Raw genomic sequence first — 25,447 nt, 5'->3', positions numbered from 1 at the left:
ACTGGCAGATTTCCTAGTAGTGAAAGGTTTCCGTGCACTCCTGGGACAGCAGGGTCGGTTCAAGTACCCACTGATGGATTCTGGGGTAATTCTTGAAGGAGATTGTTTTGAGAAGTAAAAATATCCTCTCCCACCTGTGGCACCACACCACTACCTCATACCTACCACAGAGATTGAACCACTTGAAGATCTTTGGCCCTACTGCCCAGAATTATAGTTCCTAAAATCTGAGTTATTAAACTAGAACAATGCTCCAGCCAGTGGAGGTCTTCGGAAGGATGGTTAATAGTAACCTATGGCACTGAAAAATTTAAAGAGTTCTTACCAACCACCTCCCAACCCCATGTATTCCAAAGAGGTACTTGGAGGTTTCTCTACCAGTGAGTTGTAAACTTGCTTCTTCATTTTTCTCATTATCCAGAAGATAATTATTGAATCACTCAAACACACACATTCTTATGAACATAATTAATTCTTTGAAATTAATTCTTTGAATATAAACTCAAATGCCTAGGGACAATCAGAAATAAATGAAACAGAAAAGTTAAGAAAAATAGAGATGGTAAGAATTATGGGCAGGTGTTTATAACCATGTGTGAATAAGAGTCCAGGGTTGCCAAATCTTTCATATTTTCAAAAGAAGTCGAGAATCAAGATTTTTATGTAAATTGTCCAGATTTTTAGCACAGTTCAGACTCAACATGACTGCCAATTTTGAACTTTTGGCTAAAAGAAAAAGAGAAATATACAATATTTTCCTGGTTACTCCATAATTTGCAAGACTGATTCTTTCACCAATGAGTTAATTCTTCACAGTATAGAAAATAGTGTAGCTTTTTAGAAAAGACATTTTCCACAGCAGGGCTTGGGAAGTGGAAGTGGGACGTGTGTGCAGACCTGCCCAAAATTAGAAAGAGCGTCATTAAAGGCCTTCTCTTAGTTGCAAAAGACCTAGATAAGGTTCTGAAATTACTATTTGCAAAGGTATTTAAATTCTTAGCAAAGGGCCTTTTTTTATTTAAAACTTGTTTTTTCTAAGTAATTAAACTTTTGAAATATGAAAACACTCATATAATAAATGTATTGTTTTGGAACTATTTTCTGTGTTGCAATTTTATAAACTTATTGTCAGTTCTGTTGTCTACCTTGTGTTTTAAATACAGAGCTTTTGAAGAGAAACGAAAACAACAAGAAGAAAGAGAACACCAAATCAGAGAACAAATACTTCAACAACGAAAAAAAAAGTTTGAAGAAGTTACTGAAAAATTCCAGCGGGCCCATATTCCTCTTTCACAGCGGAAGAGAACAGGTGCCTTAATTTCTAGAACAATATAAAAACAAAAAATGAAAGTTATAATCACATTCAGCTTGAGTAGACAATAAAATAAATTAAGAAACAAAGTGGAAATTCAGACTAAAAATGCTACTATGCCTTTTGAATAACAGGACTAAAGTGAAATGAAATGAAAAATTGCAATTTGATATAAGTTTAATTTGGAGGATTAATATTTTGTTGGCTCTATTTGTAAATTTGGAAAGCACACAAGTTTGATTCTACTTAATACTGGCTTACAGTGTTTTGTCTTTTTAAAACTGATTTAATAAATAGCTTAACATAAAAAGAAAATTTAGCATTTAGGTTTAGTAAACTTATATATATATACATATCCTTTTTTTTTTTTTTTTGGCTGCACCACACGGCATGTGGAATCTTAATTCCCTGACCAGGGATCAAGCCCGTGACCCCTGCAGTGGAAGCATGAAGTCTTAACCACTGGACCGGCAGAGAAGTCGTTAGGTTTAGTAAATTAATGTCAGATTCATTTTGTCCACATTTTTGCTCAAATTCATATTTGAGAGACTGGCAAAATAAAACAAAAGTACAGAGTGACATAATCCAACAATCTAAGACTGAAACCAATTCAGAATTTTTAAATGATTATGTTTGATTCTTCAATATCACATCTACATTTTTTTATGCCTTACATAGTAACACAGAATTAGCAACAAAATGTCAAAGCTTCAAAAAAAAATAGGAGAAGCAGAACCTTTATGTATTCAGCAAACATATGTTGTGCTCCATTGTACACAGCCCTGGGCTAAGCTGAGATGCTGAGATACAGAGAAATCTAATTGTACTCTACCATTAAAGACCTCACAGTTTATTTTGGAGATGAGAGTGATATAAACAATTAATGTCAATAAATATAATTGCTATGGTAGCAGAATGTGTAAAGTACTATGAGAGCACAGAGGAAAGAACACTAAACTTATACAGGGATATGAGGGATATCATCCCTGGAAAAATTTGAATCTTAAAGAATAAGCATTTTGCCAAGCAAAGAGACAATTTAAAAACATCCCAGACATAAGGAACAGCTTTTACAAGTAAATTATACATTGCAAATACAAAGTGTATCCAAAGCATAGGATAGGGAAAAAAATGGGTATAAGGCTAGAAAAATGAGTTGGAACAATTCTCTAAGAACTTTGTATCCCATGCTAGGAATTTTGTCTTTATCCAATATACAGTCCACTTAAAGTTTTTTAACTGGAAAGAAGCCAGTTAACTGGGTCAATAAAAGATCTTACTGAAAGTAAGGGCAGCTAGTAACACTGCTAAAAATAATAATATCTTAAACATCATAGGGGTTTATTTTTCTCTAGTGTAATATGAAGTCCTCAGTTCGGCAGTCAGGAGCTGGTTTGATGATTATGCGAAGTCACTGGGAACACAGACTCCTTCTGTCTCTCAGCTCAGCTGCCCTCAGTATGTGATTTACATAGCTTTACCCTCATGTTCATGTGGTAGTGGCTGAAGCTCCAGACATAATGTCAGTGTTGTAGACAGGAAGAAGGAAGAAATGGAAAGGACAGAAGGGTATACCTCTGAGCTCCCTTTAAATTGTTTTCCTAGAAGCCCCCATCTATCTGCTTATATCTAATTGGCAACTCCATCTGCAAGGGAGACTGGAAAATATAGTTGTTTTTTTTTTTAATGTGGCTGTATTGCCACCCCTAACAATATAGGGTGTGTTACCAAGGAACAAAGGGAAAATGGACATTAGGTAGGAAACTAAGAGTCTGTGCTAAAACTAGATTTGTTAGAAAGGTAATTATCCATACAACATGGAAGATGAATTGAAGTAGAGACATATTAAAGTAGGTAGACTAGTAGTAGACTATTTCAGTATTTGTGGCAAGAAGTGTTAAGCTGCTAAATTAAAGCACTGCACTGGATATAGAGACAGGAGGTAATATATTCAAGAGATATAATCAATAGATTCAGTTACTAATTTATCAAGATGGCTGGAAGAAAGACTAGGAGAACAGTGCCCCTAGGAACTAGCGCAGAGCCTCACAAATTTTTAGCACTCCGTAAGGACTTGGTTAATGAATCAATTATTTTGGTGGATGATGATATTAATCAAGGTTGCAAGTAAAGAAGAAGAATCAGGTTAGAGATAAAGATTATTTATTAAGTTTTAAATGCATTGATTTTGAGCTTCCCATGACTCATGCAAATAGGGAAATCAAATCAACAACTGAAACTTAAGAAAAAGATATGGAACAGAAATTATATTTAAGAGTCACTGATGAATAGATATATAGTTGGTAAAGGAAGCCACGTGGAAAGGTAAGGTAAATATTGGATATAGATGCAGATTGAAGATAGGGCCTAAAATAGAACCTTAGTGCACACTAGCATTTATTATAAGTAGAGAAATGAAAACTAAAAATGGATTTTGAAAAGTAGTTACCAAGAAAGTAGGATGGGAAACAAAAGCAAACAAAGAAAATTGTTATAAGAGGCAAAAGAAAAGGTAGTTTTAAGAAAGCGTATGTGGTCAGTTGTATTAAATGCCTCAGAGTACTCACCACTCATGAGTAATCATTTGCCCCAGAGGGGGTGCTGACTACCCAAGGGCCTATGTACAGAAAGTGAGGAGTTTTAGTAAAAACAAATGACGTACACATTCACTCAATGGAATATAATGCAGCTATTAAAAAACTGGGAAATTCTTTATGGACTTATATGGAACAAACTCCAGCAGAGATAGATTTACCATAAAGCCAATAAGGTTTAAGTTTCACTGTCATGGCCTCTACATCTAATTTTATATTAGTAGTTTTGCAGTATTTTTTCTTAATGAAGCCCCCCAAATTGCATAGATTCATATCAGTATACATAATATTCTACCTTCTGTGTAAGACAAGAGGGAAATTAGAATATATATTAAGGGAGGAGATCAAGATGGTGGAGTAGGAGGACATAGAACTCACCTCCCCCAACAAACACATCAAAAATACATCTACATGTGAAACAGTTCTCACTGGAAACTGGTAGAAAGACTCCTGTGCAGCCAAGGCTGAAAGAAAGATCCACATGGAATAGGGTAGGAAAGAAAGAGAAGCGATCAGGTTGGGACCTGTGCTCCAGGAAGGGTACTCAGAGGAAAAGGGAGATTACACAGGCAGAAATCCTCCCTGGGGAGTGAGTGATTCTGTTCCAGCCACATATTGGGCGCCCCAGTCCTGGGCTCCAACACAGGGAAGATGAGCCCCTAGGCTGGTTGGAGGGCTGGTGGGACTAACAGGAGGGCTGTGGGAAGCCTGTACTCGAGCTTGGGGGAAGTACGCGCACACTTGCTTACTCCCGAAAGAGGGCAGAGAGGCAGATTGAAACTGCGCAGGTGGCTGACTGGTTTCCTGAAACTGCTCTGGAGCACACCGCAGCCTGAGCCAAGTGAATGCTCAATCCCTGCTTACTTCATGTCACAGCTCCACACTGGAACTAGGGCTGCCACAACCAAAGAAACAGCTCAGCCATGAGACACAGAGGCAATTCAGAACCAAAGTGGTATCCTTTGGGTGAGGGCAGCCATTATGGACACTTGCACAGGCAGCACATCAAAAGCAGCCCAAATTCTGTATGTGGCCAAACTGTTGCAACCTGCACCTGGTCACACACCAAGAGCTCACACTGGCCCCTCTTGTTTCAGCACTGCTTACGTCAGGGGCAAGAGTGCTGGTGCTGGGAGAGGGGAAGCTCACACTTAAATGGAACAGAGCTAGCTCAGACCCAATCCTTAGGGCTTCTGCTCCAGCAACTTGGGACCCGACCCTGGCCCCAATAAGGCGGTGACGGTCCCTGAGCATAGAGGAAGCCCCAGCTCACTCCTGGCTCTGGCCCTCCCCCACCCGCTTCTCCAGCCCCACATCCTGCCAAAGTGATAGCTGCCAGCACACCCCGAGGAAATACATGACTTGTGTTCATGTCAAATCCAGCCCACCCACCAAAACCACTGGACACACAGGCTGTATAGGGATGCTCCCACATAAGGACACCCCTTCAAGACAGCAATAGGTAGCTGTTTCACCTAATTTCATAGAGACAGAGACTGTTAAGCAAAATGAGAAGACAGAAGAATTTGTCTCCATTGAAAGAGCAAGAGAAAAAAACAAATAATGAAACAGAAATAATTTACCAGATAAAGAACTCAAAGCAATAGTAATAAGAATTCTAACTGAATTAGGGAAAATATATACAATGGAATATTAGCCGCAAAAAAGAATGAAATTCTGCCTTATTGCAATAAGTCAGAGAAAGACAAGCTCTGTTATCACTTATGCAAAATCAAAAAAAGAAAACAAATGAATGTATATTTAAAAACAGAAATAACCTTACAGATACAAAGAACAAACTAGTGGTTACTAGTGTGGAGGGTGAAAGGGTGGAACAAATAGGGGTATGGGTTAAAACAGGGGTCCCCAACCCCTGGACCGCGGACCACTACTGGTCTGTAGCCTGTTAGGAACAGGGCCGCACAGGAGGAGGTGAGCAGTGGGCAAGCGAGTGAAGCTTCATCTGCCGCTCCCCTTTGCTCCCCATCACTCCCCATCACTCGCATTACTGCCTGAACCATACCCCGCAACCCCATCTGTGGAAAAATTGTCTTCCACGAAACCAGTCCCTGGTGCCAAAAAGGTTGGGGACTGCTGGGTTAACAGACACAAACTACTATGTATAAAATAGACAAGCAGCAAGGATATACTGTACAGCACAGGGAAATATAGCCATTATTTTTTAATAATGTTAAATGGAGTATAATCTATAAAAATATTGAATATCTGTGTTGTACACCTGAAACTAATATAGTGTTGTAAATGAACTATACTTCAACTTTTTAAAATAGAATATATACTTATGTATGTTTGTATTCGCATAAACAGTGATAGAATACATAAATGACCAATAAGAGCAAGACTTCCAAATGTGTATTTTATTTTTTTGATTTCTGAACATGAATATATTACCTGTACAAAATATTAGATTAAAATTTTAAGAAAATGTAATGCCATGAGTGAAGAGCAACAACAAAGCTATGATAAATAACTTTATTTAATTGTCTATGGGTTTAGTTTATTCCCAAATTATGAGAGTTAAACCAAAGGTTCACCCTATGTGCATGATAGCTGATGCTTCCCCTTGCTTCGAAAAAGGGATTGGGAGTTCCGATGAGGTCAGAAAATTTTTGGAGTCAGAGAATTGTTGGAGTTAGAATATTAGAGCAAAAGAACTGGAAGGAGGAGCCTAGTGGTTTAAATGAAATAATAAAGCCCGAATACACCATAAGTACACAAAAAATGTAAGCTTAAATTTTCATCAGTGAGTATGAGGTAGTGACTAGAAGGTCATTAGACAACAGCAACAAGAAAGAGTAATGGGTGTTTGTAAACTGTAAAACTACCTTAGTTTTAAAGGTAGTTTTTAAGTTCTCTTTGATAGACAATAAGTGGTGAGTGTTAATAAAAGCAAAGTCTCAGACTATAGTGTAGCACAGCTAAACGTTTTTTAGCAAAGCAGACAAAAAACGATTGGTACTACTTGTTTGCTAAGCTCAATAAAGTCCCAGTCCTCTGTCCTTTTAGGTGCTCCGACTACACTTTATATGAAAGGTCCACTCAGACTTATACAGTCACATTCCAGAGACAAAATTTACGTGCCTTCTGGCATTGGACCATCAGAAATATTCCTGTTTAACAGCTGGAGCCAAGACTAATCAGAGATCAAACCTCAATACCATCTGTTAGGGTATAGGGTATAGACCTCCCTAGATTCTTATTCTCTGTTCATGCAAGGGTACAGAGTGATTAACATATTTTAGGAAAGTCCACTTAAATATCTTAAATTTCAACAAAGAAAATCCATTTTTAACATTCATCAGGCTGTGCAACTGGCCATTAGTTTTTCCAATAAGGAACCATTTGAGACATTGATTATGCTAATTAGAAAAACAATCAAAATCTAAAGCTTGATAGTTTCTGCCTCAAGAGGATTGGCCCTTTATGATTAGAATATCCAGCAAACCATCTTGTAACTGTGCATTTTTCACTGGTATTTTATGCAATCACCCCTTGACTCTAGAGTTCAAGTTTGAACTAATCCATTCATAAAAATATACTGGTTTTGCTTAAACATTTTAAGGTAAATAACAAACATTATAATAGTGGAAAAGTCTGAGGACATGGGTTTTTTAAAGAAGAAAGGAGGAAACAGTTTGGTAGTGTCATTGGAGAGCTAGAAAGTCACCTATTCTACCTTCAGACCTTGAGTTATTTTAAATTATTTGTGCCTCCCCATAAGAGGGCTGAAGGAAAAGCAATATCCTTTAAAAAGAAGCTGTGTTTCACCTGAAACAAGAAGGTGTGTACCAAAGTGCACAACGGAAATTCTTGGGAAAGTGGATACTTATGGGATCTAGGGTTGGATTAGAGATTGTGCAGAGTGGTATGTGGAGGAGTGTCCATATAATGTATGACCTTGAACAAGTTACTTAGCTTCTCTATGCTTCAGTTTCCTCAGATGCAAAATGGAGATTCAAATAGCATCTGCCTCAAAGGCCTTAGTAAGAATTAAATTAGTTAATACTTATACAGTGCTTAAAAATAATGTCTTTAAACAGTAAATGCTCAATAAATGTTAAATTGTGTTTTTATATCTTCCCCTTTTCTTCATAAGAATATTTGTAAATTTTGTCAGAAGTTTATGGAACTATGAAATCAGATATCATGGAGTTTGCATGCCACACTAAAAAGGCTGGACATTTCTCAATGTTTCATTTTTCCAAATAAATATTCTTAAAATTGGTGATGATAATTTTGAGGTAACTGTTTCTTATTGGGGAATTGGGTGTCTACATTTAAAATATTTACACTATTCTAAAAAATAGTTTTTACAAAAATTTTAAGGTAGTATTTTATCATTGACCAATTAAGTTATATATAAAGAGAGTGTTGAAGATGAAGTGCTTCTGTACTATTTGACCTTTATTATCCCCTTAGTTTTTCAAAAACCAGTTCCTCCATTAGAAGAGGCCCTCAAACAAATTCAGGAATCCAACTTAAAATCAGAGGTAAACCTTCCCTCTTCCCACAGACCAATAATAGACTGGAGGTAAGTAATTTATGATTATCATGTGTAATTTACTAATATATAATAATTAAATAGTTCTCTAGTTGCTGAGTTTGTAGGCCTTTTCATCTGTTACTCCTTACCTCTGTTTTAGAGTTTACTATTTTATTTTCACACATTGAATTGAGGTAGAGTACAATATAAGCTGCTTCAAGAGTAAGGAATTTTAATTTGTTGTCTTTGGTATTACAATGCTGCCTATGTTAGTACTTTTCTACAGGAATTATCATAAAACCCATTTAAAAATATTGATATTGGTTTTACTGAGAGAAAAAAAAATTTGAGTTGTAATGATATAAATTTAGGTAAGAGGAGTAACTTTATGGTAGAAATGGGTTTTTCCTCACTGAAAATCTTTCCTGGATATCTTTAAAAAGCTACAGTCCCTCCTGGTTCCTCTCCAGGTTAGTTTAAATGACTTATCTTGAAGCAATAGGATGGACCAACCAACCAGAGAGTACCCTCTGACATCCTGTATTTTCCATTTATTTATTATAAATGTTTCTTGAACCTACTATGTACATAGCATTATATCAGGCATTGAGAAGGGGATATGGAGAAGTGTAATATTCAAAAATATAATCCCAAGTGTATAATCTAGGAGAGAAGTAAAATAATGCTTCAAAAAGTATAGAACAGTACCAAATGGGTAATGATAATAATATTTAATATTAATTTATGTAATGATGTCTACAATTCATATGTAATTTATGTTAATATTTTACCTGTTTATAATGTTATTTACTAAAGTACTTCCATTTTTAGAATACCTGTGGCAAATAGTTCCCTTGATCAGATCTAAGAACAAATAAATTCATTCAGTCTTTATTATAGTTCAAGAAAGACTTCATGGAATAAAAAACTCTTCAGCAAAGCTTTGAAGAAAATAGGAGTTAATCATGAAACAAGTGGATAGTTGGTATTCCAGACAGAGGGATGAGCATGTGGAAAGGCCAAGAGTAACAGAAGGAATGATGTGTTCTAGGAGTCAGAGATGGCTGAATAATAGAATGCAGAATACCAATAGCTCACTAGATGTGAGACTGGAGAGGTAAATGATCTACATGCTAAGGAATATAAACTTTATCCTGAGCATTTAGGAGGAGTTAAGGATTTGAGCAGATGGGAGATAAGATCAACTTTTCTTTTTTAACATATCATTCCAATCTATTGTGAACAAGTGTTGATAACTGATTGAAAGAGGACAAAACAGGAGGCTATTTCAATATATGTAATTGAAATTATATGGGTCTAGAGCTCAAGAGAAAGATCTAGGCTTAAGACATTTGAAGCCAAAACAATGGATGAGATCACCTGTGGAGATTGCATACTATGACAACAGAACTAGGTTAGAACACTAAAGAACAGTAACATTTAAGGAAGTGAAAAAAAGAGAAGCCTACAGATAGGAACAGAATGGTTGATACAGGACTATATAGTGAGAGAAGGTAGAACTAAGGAAATACAGACTTTCATGGGGAAAAAAGCAGTTTACAGAGATCAAATGGCTTCTAGGGAATCAGTAAAATAAAAAGTTTGTATCAGGATACTGGCAGAAAACATGTAATGTTTAAAAGGGGTAATGAAAAAAGGTTAGTAAAGAGACTGGGAAGCCAACAGTGGATGATGAAGCAACCCTAGAACTGACAACAAAGTCAGTATTACCACCACAGACCTGAACTGAAAAGAGCTATAGCTATACGAGAGGGCTGCTAGGTAGAGTAACATTGCCACTACTAAACCAATCCCAGAAGAGAGGAAGCCAGAGGAACAAAGTCAGCCATAAATCAAAAGGCAAGGGATCATTTGGTCTCTGCCTAGCAAAGACAAGTAGAGAAGTATGGAAAGTGAATCAGGAGGGGCAAAGAAAAAATATCCAGCTTAGAGGCAATGTGTCCACTATACTTCACAACAAAAAAAGTCACACTGGCAACTTTTGTCTGAGAAATTTCAGTGGAGGGATAGGGACAGAAAAGAGATTGTGATGAGTTGGAAAGAAATGGAGAGCAAGAAAGAAAAAATACCAAGTGTAGCTTGGCTGTGAAAGGAAAAGAGCTATAGAACAATAGCCAGAGGGGATATAGGGCCAAGATATGGCTTTTTCCCTTAAGATGGAAGAGATGTTATCATGTTTAAATATGGATGTCAAACTGATGAGTAACAGAATTGCAGTCTAGAAAAGTAGAGAATAAAATTGTTAAGTGTCTTAAGTACCTATTATTTGGACATTGATTAGCAAGGGTTATACATATGAAAGAGATATGGTCCTCTGCCCAAGAAGGGTTTGCAGTTACATTATAATACTGTTTAATGGTAGTTACATCATAAGACACAAGTAATACTGCATTATGGGGGCAGTTACAGAAATACTAGCAAAGTGATAAAGAAGTATGAAATTTGACGTTGGAGAGGAGACTTAAAGGATGAGTACCAGTTGTCTACTAAAGTAGCATAGGTTGATTTTAGGCATGTTCAGGCCTACATTGTTGTAAAAGACAAAGACACCTAAGGAAATAGAACTTGTTCAGAGTGGCAGGACTGTAGTATGTGTTGCTGGTAGGACAGGAGATTATCTAGAAATGTAGATTGAGATCAGATATGAAATGCTTGTATGTCTAGGAATTTTTAATTTCTATCCTATAACTAGTAGAGAATCAGTGGAGGTTTTTAAGCATGAAGTGATATAATCCTCTTTATTATTATTGAAAGATAATTGATATGAATGTTGGAGAATGAAAAGAGTGGAAAGAAATTGGAAGCAAGGAGACTAAAAAAGCTTAATGGGCTAATCCAAGGGATAGATCATTACTGCCTAAACTAAAATAGTACTATTTTGTATAGTGAGAAAAGGATAAATCTGACAAAGAATAAAAATATTTTGAGTGGTTAGAAGGAAAAGATGAGAGAAGAAAAAATGAAAATGCCTTTTCACAGCAGAGAAGAGACATAAATAAGAGTTTAAGAATATTGATAAAATAGAAGTGTAAGAATTGGAGTAGGGAAGGTGGGAGATGAAGAGGATGTGAGCTTACCTTCCCTGACAAAGAATTCAAAAATACATCCACATGTGGAACAATTCTAATGGAAAACTAACTGGAAACATGTAGAAGGACTCCTATACAACCAAGGCTGTAAGAAAGATACACATGTAATTGGCTAGGATGGCAAGAAAAGCATCAGGTAAGAGGCCTGTGCCTCTGGGAGAGGACTAAGAGGAAAAGGGAGATCACACAGGCAGACATTCACCCTGGGAAGTGAGTGGGTCAAGCCACAGACTGGACGTCCCCCTTCTGGGGTCCTACATATAGGAGACAAGCCCCTTTGGCTGCTTGGAGAACCACTGAAAGGCTAGAGAAGCCTAGACTCCACTCATGAGGAGTGTGCAAGTGTTAGCTTACCACCAGACAGGGCAGAGAGAGGTGTGCCCTCATGGCTGCTGCCTTGCCACACCCCCCAGTCTGAGCCAAGTGAATGTCAAGCCCTGCTCACTCCAAGCCACAGCTTGGCCCTGGATCTAGGCCAGACAGGACCTGGGAAAAGACTCAATCTAAAGATACAGAGGCTACCTAGGGCCTGGGGTGTGGTCTAAGTGGAACAGTGTCCATTGTTGGAAATTACTTAAACAGCACCCCAGAAGCAGCCCAGACTTCTGATGGCAGTGCAGGTGCTTGAACTCCCATGACCACCATTCCATACTCCCCAGTTCCAGACAAGCAAACGCTCCAACCTCTCCCACTCCACGCCATAGCCTTACACTAGATCTGGGACAATCACAACAGATGCAAACTTAGGCTACATCTGAGTGGAGTCACAGATGCCTACAGGGCAGCATATCAGCCCTCTATAAGCACCTGAGCCCCATTTGCTTCAGCACTCCCCACCTTTGGGTCAAAAGCCCAGTGCAAGAAGAAGGAAAAATACACACTTAAAGGAAGCAGAACCAGCTTGAGCCGAAATCTCAGGGCCTCTGCTCCAGCAACTTCAGAGCAGATCTCACCCCTGACAGGGCAGTGATGGCCACTAAGCAGAGTGGAAGTACATCTCACGCCCCACACAGGCTCTAACTCCTCCATTACTAGCCACATTCCCTACCAAGGTGATAGAGGCCAGCATACCTTGAGGAAAGATATGACTGGCATCCACATCAATCCACCAAATGCACTGGGCACACACAGTCTGCATAGGGACACACCCACATAAGAACACCCCTTCAAGACCACAATAGGTAACTGTTTCACCCAAAATCATAGAGATACAGAAAGTTAAATACAGTAAAAAGGCAGAGGAACCTGCAACCTAAGATTGTCTACCCAGCAAGATTATCATTTAGAATAGAAGCTGAGATAAAGAACTTCTCAGACAAGCAAAAACTAAAAGAATTCAGCAATACTAAACCTACCCTAAAAGAAATGTTGATGGGTCTTCTCAAAATGGAAAAGCAGTAAGAATCTATCAGAAAGGGAAAAATCCCAATAGGAAAGACATATGTATGGGATTGAAGATCACTTAAATAAGCCAGTACATAGATTAAAAGACAAAAAGTTGTAAAAGCAACTCCTACTACAATAAATACTTATGGGATAAACATGAAGCTGTAAAAAATACATCAAAAACAAAATATGGGGGAGGGGAGTAAAAAACGTAGATCTTTTAGAATGTGTTCAAAGTTAAATGACTATGAGTTCAAAGCAAGTAGATATAATTATGAGTTAACATATATGAACCCCATGGTAACCACAAAGCAAAAACCTACAATAGATACACAACAACCAAAAAGAAAGAAACTCAAGCATACTACAAAAGAATATCATCAAACCATAATGGGAGAAACAAAAAGAAGAAATCAACAGAGGAAAAAATACAAAACAACTGGAAAACAAGTAATAAAATGGCAATAAGTACATACCTATCAATAAATTACTCTAAATATCAATGGATTAATGCTTTAATCAAAAGACATAGGATAGCTGATTGGTTGAAAAAAAAAAGAACAAGACCCTTCAATATGCTGCCTACAAGAGACTCACTTCAGGGCAAAAGGCACAAACAAACTGAAAGTAAGGGGATAGAAAAGGATATTTCATGGAAATGACAAGAAAGCAGGGCTAGCAATACTCATATCAGACAAAATAAAACAGAGGCTATAATGAAAGACAAAAAGAGCATTATATAATGATTAAAAGGGATCAATACAAGAAGAGGATATATACTCTTTAACATATACACACCCAATACAGGAGCAACTAACTGTATAAAGAAAATACTAACAGACATAAAGGGAGAAACTGACAATAGTACAATAATTGTAGGAGACTTTAACACCCCACGGATATCAATGGACAAATCATCTAGAAAGAAAATCAATAAGGCAATAGTGGTCCTAAATGACACAGCACGACTAGTTGGACTTAACTGATATCTTCAGGACATTTCATCCAAAACCAGCAGAATATACATTCTTTTCAAGTGCACATGCAATGTTCTCCAGGATATATCACATACTAGGTCACAAAACAAGCCTCAACAAATTTAAGAGGATAGAAATTATATCAAGCATTTCTTTCAACCTCAGTGGTATCAATTAGAAATCAACTACAGAAAGAAAAACAGAAAAGAACAAACACATGGAGACTAAACAACATGCAACTAAATACCAAGGGTCAATGATGAAATCAAAGAGTAAATCAGAAAATACCTCAAAACAAATGAAAGTAGAAAACAACTTTCCAAAATTTGGGGGATACAGCAAAAGCAGTTCTAAGAAGGAAATTCATAGCAAAACAGGCCTTCCTCAAGAAATAAGGAAAATCTCAAACAACCTAACCTACCATGTAAAAGAATTAGACAAAGAACAAACAAGGCCCAAAGTCAGCAGAAGGAAGGAAATAATGATATCACATACACATGGAATCTAAAAAATAATACAGATGAATCTACATACAAAAAAGAAACTGACAGAAAGATTGGTTCAAGATGGCGGAGTAGAAGGACGTGTGCTCACTCCTTCTTGTGAGAGCACCAGAATCACAGCTAACTGCTGAACAATCATTGACAGGAAGACATTGGAACTCACCGAAAAAATACCCCACATTGAAAGTCAAAGGAGAAGCCACAATGAGACAGTAGGAGGGGCGCAATCACAATAAAATCAAATCCTATAACTGCTGGGTGGGTGACCCACAAACTGGAGAACACTTATACCACAGAGGTCCACCCACTGGAATGAAGGTTCTAAGCCCAACGTCAAGCTTCCCGACCTGGGGGTCTGGCAATGGGAGGAGGAATTCCTAGAGAATCAGACTTTGACAGCTAGAGAGATTTGATTGCAGGATTTCAACAGGACTGGGGGAAACAGAGACTCCTCTCATGGAGGGTACACACAAAGTAGTGTGCACACTGGGACCAAGGGGAAGGAGCAGTGACCGCATAGGAGACTGAACGAGACCTGCTACTGTTGGAGGGTCTTCTGCAGAGGCGGGGGGTGGCTGTGGCTCACCGTGAGGAAAGGGACACTGGCAGCAGAAGTTCTGGGAAGTACTCCTTCACGTGAGCCCTCCCAGAGTCCACCATTAGCCCCACCAAAGAGCCAGGTAGGCTCCAGTGTTGGATCACCTCAGGCCAAACAACCAACAGGGAGGGAACCCAGCCCCACCCATCAGCAGACAAGCTGATTAAAGTTTTACTGAGCTCTACCCAGCACAGCAACCCCCAGCTCTACCCACCATCAGTCCCTCCCATCAGGAAACTTACACAAGCTTCCTCGATAGCCTCATCCACTAGAGGGCAGACAGCAGAAGCAAGAAGAACTACAGTCCTTCAGGCTATGGAACAAAAACCACATTCACAGAAAGACAAGATGAAAAGGCAGAGAGCTATGTACCAGATAAAGGAACAATATAAAACCCCAGAAAAACAAAAAAAATGAAGTGGAGATAGGCAACCTTCCAGAAAAAGAATGCAGAAAAATGATAGTGAAGATGATCAAGGACCTCGGAAAAAGAATGGAGGCAAAGATCGAGAAGATGCAAGAAATGTTTAACAAAGACCTAGAAAAATTAAAGAAAAACCACCTACAAGAATTAAAGAACAAACAGAGATGAACAATGCAATAACTGAAATGAAAAATACACTAGAAGGAATCAATAGCAGAATAACTGAGGCAGAAGTATGGGTGAGTGACCTGAAAGATAAAATAGTGGAAATAACTACCGCAGAGCAGAATAAAGAAAAAAGAATGAAAAGAAATGAAGACAGCCTAAGAGACTTTTGGGACAACATTAAATACACCACCATTCTAATTACAGGGGTCCAAGAAGGAGAAGAGAGAGAGAAAGGACCCGGGAAAATATTTGAAGAGAATATAGTCGAAAACTTCCCTAACATGGGAAAGCAAATAACCACCCAAGTCCAGGAAGCGCTGAGAGTCCCAGGGAGGATAAACCCAAGGAGAAACACGCAAAGACACATAGTAATCAAATTTACAAAAAATTAAAGACAAAGAAAACTTATTGAAAGCAACAAGGGAAAAATGACAAATAACATACAAGGGAACTCCCATAAGGTTAACAGCTGATTTCTCAGCAGAAACTCTACAAGCCAGAAGGGAGTGGCATGATACACTTAAAGTGATGAAAGGGAAAAATCTAAAACCAAGATTACTCTCCCCAGCAAGGATCTCATTGAGATTCAAAGGAGAAATCAAAAGCTTTACAGACAGGCAAAAGCTAAGACAATTCAGCACCACCAGACGAGCTTTGCAACAAATGCTAAAGGAAATTCTCTAAGTGGGAAACACAAAAGAAGAAAAGTACCTACAAAAACACACCCATAACAATTAAGAAAATGGTAATAGGAACATACGTATGGATAATTACCTTTAACGTGAATGGATTAATGCTGCAACCAAAAGACACAGGCTCACTGAATGGATACAAAAACAAGACCCATATATATGCTGTCTACAAGAGACCCACTTCAGACCTAGGGACACATACAGATTGAAAGTGAAGGGATGGAAAAAGATATTGCATGCAAATGGAAGTCAAAAGAAAGCTGTAGTAGCAATACTCATTTCAGATAAAATAGGCTTTAAAATAAAGAATGTTACAAGAGACAATGAAGGACACTACATAATGTTCAAGTGATCAATCCAAGAAGAAGATAGAACAATTGTAAATATATATGCACCCAACATAGAAGCACCTCAATACATAAGGCAACTGCTAACAGCTATAAAAGAGGAAAACAACAGTAACACAATAATACTGGGGGACGTTAACACCTCACTTACACCAATGGAGAGATCATCCAGACAGACAATTAATAAGGAAACACAAGCTTTAAATGACACAATAGACCAGATAGATTTAATTGCTATTTATATGACATTCCATCCCAAAAAAAATATTACACTTTCTTCTCAAATGCACATGGAACATTCTCGAAGATAGATCACATCTTGGGTAACAGATCAAGCCTCAGTAAATTTGAGAAAACTGAAATCATATCAAGCATATTTTCTGACCACAACGTTATGAGATTACAAATCAATTTCATGGGAAAAACTGTAAAAAACACAAACACATGGAAGCTAAACAATACGTTACTAAATAACCAAGAGATCACTGAAGAAATTAAAGAGGAAATTAAAAAATATCTAGTGACAAATTACAACAAAAACATGATGATTCAAAACCTATGGGATGCAGCAAAAGCAGTTCTAAGAGGGAAGTTTATAACAATAAAAGCCTACCTCAAGAACCAAGAAAAATCTCAAATAAACAATCTAACCTTACACCTAAAGGAATTAGAGAAAGAAGAACAAACAAAACCCATAGTTAGTAAAAGGAAAGAAATCATAAAGATCAGAGCAGAAATAAATGAAATAGAAACAAAGAAAACAGTAGCAAAGATCAATAAAACTAAAAGCTGATTCTTTGAGAAGATAAACAAAATTGATAACCCATTAGCTACACTCATCAAGAAAAAGAGGGAGAGGACTCAAATCAATAAAATTAGAAATGGAAAAGGAGAAGTTACAACAGACACCGCAGAAATACAAAGCATCCTAAGAGACTGCTACAAGCAACTCTATGCCAATAAAATGGACAACGTGGAAGAAATGGACAAATTCTTAGAAAGGTACAACCTTCCAAGACTGAACCAGGAAGAAATAGAAAATATGAACAGACCAATCACTAGTAATGAAATTGAAACTGTGATTAAAAATCTTCCAACAAGGACCCAGATGACTTCACAGGTGAATTCTATAAAACAGTTAGAGAAGAACTAACCCCTATTCTTCTCAAACTCTTCACAAAAATTGCAGAAGGAACACTCCCAAACTCATTCTATGAGAACACCATCACCCTGATACCAAAACCAGACAAAGATACTACAAAAAAAAAAAAAATTAAAGACCAATATCACTGATGAATATAGATGCAAAAATCCTCAACTAAACGCTAGCAAACAGAATCCAACAACACATTAAAAGGATCATACACCATGATCATGTGGGATTTATCCCAGGGATGCAAGGATTCTTCAATATACACAGATCAATATGATACACCATATTAACAAATTGAAGAATAAAAACCATATGATCATCTCAGTAGATACAGAAAAAGCTTTTGACAAAATTCAACACCGATTTATAATAAAAAAAACTCTCCAGAAAGTAGGCATACAGGGGACCTACCGCAGCATAATAAAGGCCATATATGACAAACCCACAGAAAACATCATTCTCAATGGTGAAAACTGTAAGCATTTCCTCTAAGATCAGGAATAAGAAAGAATGTCCACTCTTGCCACTATTATTCAACATAGTTTTGGAAGTCCTAGCCACGGCAATCAGAGAGGAAAAAGAAATAAAAGGAATACAAGTTGGAAAAGAAGAAGTAAAAGTGTCACTGTTTGCAGATGACATAATAGTATACACAGAGAATCCTAAAGGTGCCACCAGAAAACTACTAGAGCTAATCAATGAACTTGGTAAAGTTGCAGGATACAAAATTAATGCACAGAAATCTCTTGCATTCCTATACACTAACGATGAAAAATCTGAAAGAGAAATTAAGGAAACACATTTACCATTGCAACACAAAGAATAAAATACCTAGGAATAAACCTACCTAAGGAGGTAAAAGACCTGTATGCAGAAAACTATAAGACACTCATGAAAGAAATTAAAGATGATAAAAACAGATGGAGAGATAAACCATGCTCTTAGATTGGAAGAATCAACATCGTGAAAATGACTATTCTACCCAAAGCCATCTACAGATTCAATGCAATCCCTTTCAAATTACCAATGGCATTTATTACAGAACTAGAACAAAAAATCTTAAAATTTGTATGAAGACACAAAAGACCCCGAATAGCCAAAGCAGCCTTGAGGAAAAACACTGGAGCTGGAGGAATCAGACTCCCTGACCTCATACTATACTACAAAGCTACAGTAATCAAGACAATATGGTACTGGCACAAAAACAGAAATATAGATCAATGGAACAGGATAGAAAGACGAGAGATAAACCCATGCACATATGGTCACCTCATCTTTGATAAAGGAGGCAGTAATGTACAGTGGAGAAAGGACAGCCTCTTCAATAAGTGGTGCTGGGAAAACTGGACAGGTACATGTAAAAGTATGAGATTAGATCAATCCCTAACACCATACACAAAAATAAGCTCAAAATGGATTAAAGACCTAAATGTAAGGCCAGAAACTATAAAACTCTTAGAGGAAAACATAGGCAGAACACTCTATGACATAAATCACAGCAAGATCCTTTTTGACCCACCTCCTAAAGAAATGGAAATAAAAACAAAAATAAACAAATGGGACCTAATGAAACTTCAAAGCTTTTGCACAGCAAAGGAAACCATAACCAAGACCATAAGCCAACCCTCAGAATGGGAGAAAATATTTGCAAAGGAAGCAACAGACAAAGGATTAATCTCCAAAATTTACAAGCAGCTCATGCAGCTTAATAACAAAAAAACAACCCAATCCAAAAATGGGCAGGAGACCTAAATGGACATTTCTCCAAAGAAGATATACAGATTGCCAACAAACATATGAAAGAATGCTCAACATCATTAATCATTAGGGAAATGCAAATCAAAACTACAATGAGATATCATCTCACACTGGTCAGAATGGCCATCATCAAAAAATCTAGAAACAATAAATCTGGAGAGGGTGTGGAAAAACGGAACACTCTTGCACTGCTGGTGGGAATGTGAATTGGTACAGCCACTATGAAGAACAGTATGGAGGTCCCTTAAAAAACTAAAAGTAGAACTACCATACGACCCAGCAATCCCACTACTGGGCATATAACCTGAGAAAACCATAATTCAAAAAGAGTCATGTACCAAAATGTTCATTGCTGCTCTATTTACAATAGCCAGGAGATGGAAACAACCTAAGTGTCCATCATCGGATGAATGGATCAAGAAGATGTGGCACATATATACAATGGAATATTACTCAGCCATAAAAAGAAACGAAATTGTTATTTGTAGTGAGGTGGATGGACCTAGAGTCTGTCATTCAGAGTGAAGTAAGTCAGAAAGAGAAAAAGAAATACCGTATGCTAACATATATATATGGAATCTAAGAAAAAAATTTTAAAAGGTCCTGAAGAACCTGGGGGCAAGAAGGGAATAAAGACACAGATCTACTAGGGAATGGACTTGAGGATATGCAGATGGGGAAGGGTAAGCTGTGCCAAAGAGAGTGGCATGGACATATATACACTACCAAACGTAAAATAGATAGCTAGTGGGAAGCAGCTGCATAGCACAGGGAGATCAGCTTGGTACTTTGTGACCACCTAGAGTGTTAGGATAGGGAGGGTGGGAGAGAGGGAGACGCAAGAGGGAAGAGATATGGGAACATATGTATATGTATAACTGATTCACTTTGTTATAAAGCAGAAACTAACACACCATTGTAAAGCAATTATACTCCAATAAAGTTGTTAAAAAAAAATAAAACCATAAGAGAATACTATGATCAGTTATAGCCAACAAACTGGACAACCTAGAAGAAATGGACAAATTTCTACAAACATAGAGCTTACCAAAACTGAGTCAAGAAGAAACAGACAATTTGAACAGACCACTCACTAGATGTGAAATAAAATTTGCAATTAAAAAAAGACTCCCAGCAATCAAAATTCCAGGATGGGACAGCTCCACAGGGGAATTCTATCAAATGTATAAAGAAGAACTAATAACTGTCCTAATCAAACTATTCCAAAACTTTAAGAGGATAGAACACTCCCAGATTCATTCTACAAGGCCACACTTACTGTGATACCAAAACCATGCAAAGACACTACAAAGAAATTAAATTACAGGCCAGTATTTTTGATGAATATAGATGCAGAAATCTTCAACAAAATATTCACAAACTGAATCCGACAATACATAAAAAGGATCCTATATCATGATCAAGTTGGATTTATTCCAGGGTCACAAGAGTTGTTCACATTCACAAATCAATCACTAGGATCCACCACATTAAGAAAAGGAAAGACAAAAATTATGATTGTCTCTATAGATACAGAAAAAATATTTAACAAAATTCAATATTTATCATAAAAACTCTCATCAAAGTTTGTATAGAGGGAACATATCTCAACATAATAAAGTTCATTTATGACAAACCCACAGCCAAATCATACTCAATTATGAAAAATGAAAGTTTTTCTTTAAAATCAGGAACAAGACAAGAACGCCCACTTTTGCTGCTTCTGTTTAACATAGTATTGGAAGTCCTAACCACAGCAATCAGACAAGAAAAAATAATAAAATATATGCAGATTTTAAGAGGAAGAGGTAAAACTGTCACTATTTGCAGATGACATGACACTCTATATAGAGAACCCTAAAGTCTCCACCCAAGAGCTATTAGAACTGATGAATTCAGAAAGGTTGCAGAATACAAGAATAATATACAGAAATCTGTTGTCTTTCTATACACTAGTAATGAAATATCAGAAAGAGAAAGTAAACAATCCTGTTTATAATCACATAAGAAAATAAAATACTTAGGAATAAACTTAACCAAGGAGGTGAGAGACCTGTACTCTGAAAACTATAAAACACTGATAAAGGAAATTGAAGATGATCCCAAAAAATGGAAAGATATCCCATGCTCTTGGGTTGGAGGGAGTTATATTATTAAAATAGACATACTACCCAAAGCAATCTACAGATTTAAGCACTCTCTATCAAAATACCCATGACATTTTTCATAGAACTAGAACAAATAATCCTAAAACTTACATAGAATCACAAAAGATGCTGAATTGCCAAAGCAATCCTGAGTAAAAAGAACAAAGCTAGAGGCATAACCCTCCCAGACTTCAGACTATACTACAAAGCTACAGTAATCAAAACAACATGGTATTGGCACAACAGACACATAGATTAATGGAATGGAACAGAACAGAGAGCCCAGAAATAAACCCACACACTTATGGTCATTTAACCAATGACAAAGGAGGCAAGAATACACAATGGAGAAAAGACACATAGTCCAGGGAAAACTGGACAGCTACATGTAAAAGAATGAAATTAAAACATTCTCTAACACTGTATGCAAAAATAAACTCTTAATGGATTAAAGACCTAAATGTAAGACTGGAAACCATAAAACTCCTAGAAGAAAACGTAAGGGTAATGCTCTTTGATGTAAATTATAGCAATATTTTTTTGGATCTGTCTCCTAAAGCAAAGGAAATAAGAGCAAAAATAAACAAATTGAATCTAAGTAAACATAAAACCCTTTGCACAGCAAAGGAAACCATAGACAAAGCAAAAAGACAACCTACTGAGTGGGAGAAAATATTTGTAAATATTTTTTACAAGGGATAAGGGGTTAATAGCAAAAATATATAAACAGCTCATACAACTCAACTCAATACAGCAAAAAGAAACAACCCAATCAAAAAACAGACAGAAGATCTGAGTGGATGTTTTTCCAAAGAAGACATACAGATGGCCAACAGGCATATGAAAAGATGCTCAACATCACTTTCGACTTAGTAGAGAAATGCAAATCAAAACCACAATGACGTATCACCTTACACCTGTCAGAATGGCCATCATCAAAATGTATACAAATAACAAATATTGAAGAGGATGTGGAGAAAAGGGAACCCTAGTACCCTATTGGTGGGAATGCAAGCTGGTGCAACCACCATGGGAAACAGTATGGAGATTCCTCAAAAAACTAAAAATAGAACTATCGTATGATCCAGTAATTCCACTCATGGGTATATATCTGGAAAAAATGAAATCACTAATTCAAAAACATACACGCACCCCAATGTTCATAGCAGCACAGTTTACAATAGCCAAGACATGGAAGCATCCCAGGTTCCCAGATGATTGGATTAAGATGTGTTTTACATATGTGGTGGAATATTACTCAGCCATAAAAAAGAATGAAATTCTGCCATTTGCAGCAACATGGATGGACCTAGAGGGTACAATGCTTAATGAAGTAAGTCAGACAAAGACAAATACTATATGATATTACCTATATGTGAAATCTAAATACTAATACGTATGGATGTACATGCAAAACATAAAGACACACAGATAGAGAAACAAACTTGTGGTTGCCAGAGGAGGGGGGGGAAGGACAAGTTAGGGAAATGAGATTAACTGATACAAACTACTATATATAAAATAGATAAACAACAAGAATATACTGTATAGCATAGGAAATTGTGCCCATTATCTTACCTGTAATGGAGCATAATCTGCAAAAATACTGAATCAGTTGCCATATACCTGAATTTAACACAATATTATAGATCAACAAAAAATAAATTAATTTTTAAAAATAAGAGTAATGTGATAGGTTTCATATAGAATAAAATGTCCCTTGATAGTAAAAAAAAAACTGGAGTTTGGACAAAACAGTGCAGGAAAATCAAGAGGTATCCAGCCATGAGTTTAAAAGGACCTATGTTAAAAGGGTGGTAGTGAAATAGAAAAGAAAGACAGAAGGAAAAGGTATTTCATGGAAAGACTAGATTATGACTTTGGTGTATGGTGGAAAAATGAAAAAAACATAAAAATCAAAAGAACCTGAAATTTTGAGTCTTTGATAATTGAGGGAACTTGATGACTTTAAAAATTTAAAAAAATGTAATGAAAACATACAGGTTTGGCAAGATATTATTAAACGTCATTTGAGCCTTCTGAGTTTAGGGAGTAAATATCCAAGTAGAAATGTATAAAACCAGTTTGACCTAAGATGAAACAAGAGGTCAAGGCTATGGAAATAAATTTTAAAGTCCTGATTGTTTATGTTGCTCAATTTTTATGTGTACTTATGTCTCCCCAACCAGATTGTAGTATTGTAGAGAACAATGGCTAAATCTTACACATGCAGATATTCCCTATGGTGCTTAGCTCAGTGCTATGCATGTTGGAGGTATTCAATAAATACTTTGAATAGAGAAACATCAGTGGCATAATGAAAACTTCTCAGAGGACATAAACTTGACCTGAAGTTTAATAGATGAGAAAGATATTTATCAGAGACATTGAGACGGAACTCCAGAAAGAGGGAACTCCAGAAAGAGGGAACAAGTAGTGCATGAAAAGGAAAGAAGCTATGAAAAGACATGTTGTATTAAGGGAGCTGAAAGTAGGTCGTTCATTTTGTGGGGTTTTTTGTTTGTTTTTAATTTTATTTTATTTTATATTGGAGCATAGTTGATTAACATTGTTGTGTTAGTTTCAGTTGTACAGCAAAGTGATTCGGTCATGCATATACATGTATCTATTCTTTTGCAATTTATTTTCCCATTTAGGTTATTACAGAATATTGAGCAGTGTTCCCTGTGCTATACAGTAGGTCCTTGTTGGTTATCTATTTTAAATAAAGTAGTGCATATATGTCAATCCCAAGTCTATCCCTCCACCCCACCCTTCCCCGCTGGTAACCATAAGTTCATAGGTAGTTCATTTTGACTAGTGTGTACAGTGAGAAATTGTAGGCAGTTAGGTTGTTTAAAAAGGAAACCATGAGTTAAATCATGAAGAGCCTTGTTAAGGAGTTTGTCCTAAAAACAATTGCTGAAAAATTTGAAGAAAGCATATAACATTTACATTTTAGAAATATTGCCAGAATGAGAAAGAGTAAGGTAAGACTAAAAGTGGGAAAATCAGATAAAATGGTACTTTATTTAATGAAAACAATGGCTTCTTAAGACCTGTTTAGGAGGTAGAATCAATGTGATTTGGTAATTTTTTAAGAACTGAAAAGTGAATGGGAGGAATCAAGGATGACTCTGGAGATGGAGTTTGGTCAGTTAATGGATAGTGAAACCATGTATCAAAATAAGGACTGTTCAGTACAAAGAGGTTTAAGGGAGAGAGTAACTGGAAGGATGATGATAAACTGTGAGTTTGAGATAAACTGTGAGTTTTGAGAGTAACTGGAAGGATGATGATAAACTGTGAGTAACTGGAAGGATGATGATAAACTGTGAGAGAGAGAGTAACTGGAAGGATGATGATAAACTGTGAGTTTGAGATACTTATGGGCTACTCTGGAGTCAATTTCTCATTTGTAAGATGTCTGGGCCGTGAATATAGATATGATAGCTGTCAATGAATGGATGAAGTTAAAGCCATGGTTCAATACCCACCAGTGGGGGTCTTGGTTCAGCTAAACAGTCAAACTCCCATGACTACAATAGACCAGGTTTGGCCTCAATTAGAAGACATAAAACATTGCATGTCGATAGGCAACATTCTTCAACAGGAGGACTTCTCATGGCATGCCACAAAACAGTCAAAGTGCTGATCTTTGCTGTGCCCCTATTCCCACAAGTGATGACATCACAATGAGCAGACAGCCACCCTGGGTTAGAAATCCCATTTTCCAAACAGAAGCTAATATTTCTTGTAATGGCTCTATATGAA

The 25,447-nt window shown here is 36.9% G+C and overlaps 1 protein-coding gene across 1 annotated transcript in view; it reads left to right on the top strand.

Annotated features, from left to right (window-relative positions):
• CEP126 (centrosomal protein 126) overlaps positions 1 to 25,447 on the top strand; it is a 148,944-nt gene that overhangs the window by 35,964 nt on the left and 87,533 nt on the right. Inside the window, exons 3-4 of the mRNA XM_065882361.1 lie at positions 1,164 to 1,309; positions 8,347 to 8,458. Coding sequence (XP_065738433.1) covers positions 1,164 to 1,309; positions 8,347 to 8,458 — 258 coding nt within the window. The remainder of the gene's footprint in view (positions 1 to 1,163; positions 1,310 to 8,346; positions 8,459 to 25,447) is intronic.

The sequence above is a fragment of the Phocoena phocoena genome, chromosome 8 (assembly GCF_963924675.1).
Source record: "Phocoena phocoena chromosome 8, mPhoPho1.1, whole genome shotgun sequence".
NCBI lineage: Eukaryota > Metazoa > Chordata > Mammalia > Artiodactyla > Phocoenidae > Phocoena > Phocoena phocoena.
This window is presented reverse-complemented; position numbering and strand designations above follow the sequence as displayed.